Below are 3,022 nucleotides of genomic sequence, written 5' to 3' on the forward strand. Positions count from 1 at the left end.
TTGGCAACATTCAAAAACATCTGCTTTATTTTCAGTTTGAACAAAGCTGGGTTTGTTAGAGAAAAATGCCGCGGGAGACAAGACTCATGATATCATGATCATCAAGTCTCAGTTTATTGTAACAGATTTCACAGTTTATATATGTTCGTTAATTAGCTCATACATATTGCAAAAGCCAAGCTCATGATTGGTTGCTATGTGACTTGTACTATTATCTTAAAAGTATCGTTATGATCGATACATGCCTGTCCGGCTGGCCTTGCAGTTAGAACAGCTTAGTACCCCCTTTGTTCTTCTCTATCTACTTCTACATACTAAGCAATTTCAATATCCTGCTTTCTGCACATCATCTATTCTTCAGGGCCATGCGAACTTTGCAGCAGTCACGTAGCCCTCCCTATTTGGATTAACTTTACAGTATCATGTCCCTTGTCGTTCAACCATTCCTCTGTCAGGCTCTCTTCATCTCCCCCGTTTTCCTTTTGGACAAGAAGGTGTGCATTCAGCATTTTCTGCAAAAGCTGCTGCATCAAGCCTTGTAAGCAAGTAAACACACAGGGCAAGACAAGCAAAAGTATCACAATTATGCTTAGAACTATTATGCCATATTTGATGATGTCCCTCAACCATGGTCCAATCCCCAATCCTTTCAGCCAGCCTTCCAAGCCCAATCCGTCCTCCACCTTCAACTGTTGAGTTAGCTCGGTCAATTTTCGTATTTGCTTATGGATGGATGTAGAGTGGTCAGATAAGTTCATACAGCACATTCCTTCAAATTCCTCACAACCATGACCTTGGGCTAGTAATAGGAAATCTATAGCCGCCCTATTCTGCAGTGTGGCATGTCTTACTGAGTCTACATCCAAAAGCATGTCACTTAAGGCCTTCGATGTAGCATTTGTCTGTTTAGCTAGCCAGCACCCCAGCTTGTTGAGTTGAGCTAATGCTCCTGCTGAGGCAACACCAGGCGCTAGGAAAGAGGCAGCAATAATCGCCTCAGGGGACCAAAATCTAACATTATCTTGACAGTTACTGGCAAAGTTATGTACACTGCGTCGCAATCTGCTGCCATGATAACGCCGAGCCATGTCTAATATCATTGATGTGTTGGGTGTCAGCAATGACAATCTTCCTAACGAACAAGGGCCTCCCTTTATTCTGGAAGGTATGCCAGCCCAAGCTCTGTCACCACAAATAAAGAATATTCCTCGGGGCAAAGAAAGCGGATTATTTGTTGACTTTGAAACCTTTTTGGCCGTGTACTGACACCAGATACTACTGTTTCTGTAAATTGGCAAAGTGGAATTAACGACAATTGCAGACTCATTGATTCCCTGTTGCTTGCTTGTCCAGTTAAAGTACAAACAGCAATCCATGCCAACTGCCCCCAGTAGCTCTAGCTCCTGGGGTTCTGCCGGGGCGATCGGTAAGTAGGGCACCCACCTGTCCCAATTATCTACAGTAGTATTCAAATTTAAATTATCGCAAGTTGGAACACGTGTAGGACATGGCCATGTATCCAATGGTAGACCGACTAGGCAGGTGGAGAACGGATTGCCTGGGGAAGATAAAGCAAGACAGATGGACTCTTGCCCTGTTAGATTTGCCATTGTGACCCATACATTTGTTTTAGGTTGAGGTGGGACGTATGCCTGCACACTTAGCAGCACGGCTGCGATGACGAAACCTCCTACACTGCGTGTCCCATTCGTCTGGGTCAACTTGCCACTGAATGGGGATGCCAATACCATTCTGACAACAGGAATCTATAATCCCTGTCCTTTTAACACCTAGAATTTTCTCTACTAAGTGCTGTACCCTCCAAGCTAGCCTTCTTAATTCCAGGTCTTCTCTATTTTCTATTAATCTCAGGCTCTCCCTGATAGGCTGACCTGTTAATCGTGTTAAAGCGCGCTGTGGTGAGTCAAAGCTCCACTGGCGCTGACAGGTAAGACACCAGAATGCAGAGGTAAGGTGGTGCTGATGAATCCACCAACGATGAGAGCACCCTCCACAATATATTTTTACCCAAGATTGGTGGTCATAACTATTGCAAGTCAAGCAAGCAAGCGGACAACAGCGGTCAAAGTCTCTAGCTAACTGAGGCAAGAGGCAGTCTTCAACTTCTCTCTCCGAGTCAAACAGGAATTTAATCTGAAACTCTTCTTCTAATTCATACAGGATCCTGGAGATCGTCCTCTGTAGGCGCTGCCTCCTTCTCTGCTCCGGGCTGGTCATTGGTGGGCCGCACCCACTTAGCCGGGACCCACACAGTACCTGTTGGTGTAGAAACACAGAGATAGCCCCTGCCCCAGTATAATACTTTGGCTGGACCTTGCCAAATCCCTGTTTTTGGATCTCTATACCTGACTACCATTTGCGGAGGGGTAGGGGCTTTAGAGGCAAAGTGAGTAATTGCTGCGGGTAACCCCCCATCTCCAAAAATACATAAGTGATTAAGCACAAACAGGCATTTCAATAACCTATCCTGCACGCTGACTGTATCAATGTATTTTTCCAGATATTGTTTAAGAGTTCCATTGGCTCTCTCTACTATTGCCTGTCCAGTAGGGGAGTTTGCAATCCCTGTAACGTGTGTGATGTTCCATGTTTGCATAAAGCGGGCAACACGTTTACTGCAATAAGCAGGGCCATTATCAGTCTTGTCTCCCGCGGCATTTTCCTCTAACAACTTGGGTTCACTTCTCATCTGTTGACTTCAATGAGACAACTTCTCCGTGTAAATTTGGCACAGTTTCCCAGGACCTTCTCCTGAAGCTTGCAAAATTAAAACAAGAATGGGAAACTATTTTTTCTCCTTGATCCACACTTCTCACCACTGCACTGAGCTGTAGCTGTACCACCAGTGAGCTGCTGTGCACATCTTTCCTCACACCTCTTGCCCTCTCCATCTGCAGAGCAGTTTTTATCCCAGGTGCTGTGTTCACCTCTGCAGGTGGCCTCCTCCAGAGCTGTGTGTGTTAATAAATTATTTCCTGCCATTTCTACCACCTTCACCCCT

General features: G+C 45.3%; 1 protein-coding gene across 1 annotated transcript; it reads right to left on the reverse strand.

Annotated features, from left to right (window-relative positions):
- Nucleotides 1-214: 214 nt before the first annotated feature.
- On the reverse strand, nucleotides 215-2,655 carry LOC146766306 (syncytin-2-like). The gene has a single exon (XM_085590798.1). It carries the CDS (start codon nucleotides 1,749-1,751, stop codon nucleotides 384-386), a length of 1,368 nt encoding a protein of 455 aa, XP_085446924.1. The 5' UTR covers nucleotides 1,752-2,655; the 3' UTR covers nucleotides 215-383.
- Nucleotides 2,656-3,022: the final 367 nt, after the last annotated feature.

Source organism: Lonchura striata, chromosome 12 (genome assembly GCF_050655825.1).
Source record: "Lonchura striata isolate lonStrDom1 chromosome 12, ASM5065582v1, whole genome shotgun sequence".
Lineage (NCBI taxonomy): Eukaryota > Metazoa > Chordata > Aves > Passeriformes > Estrildidae > Lonchura > Lonchura striata.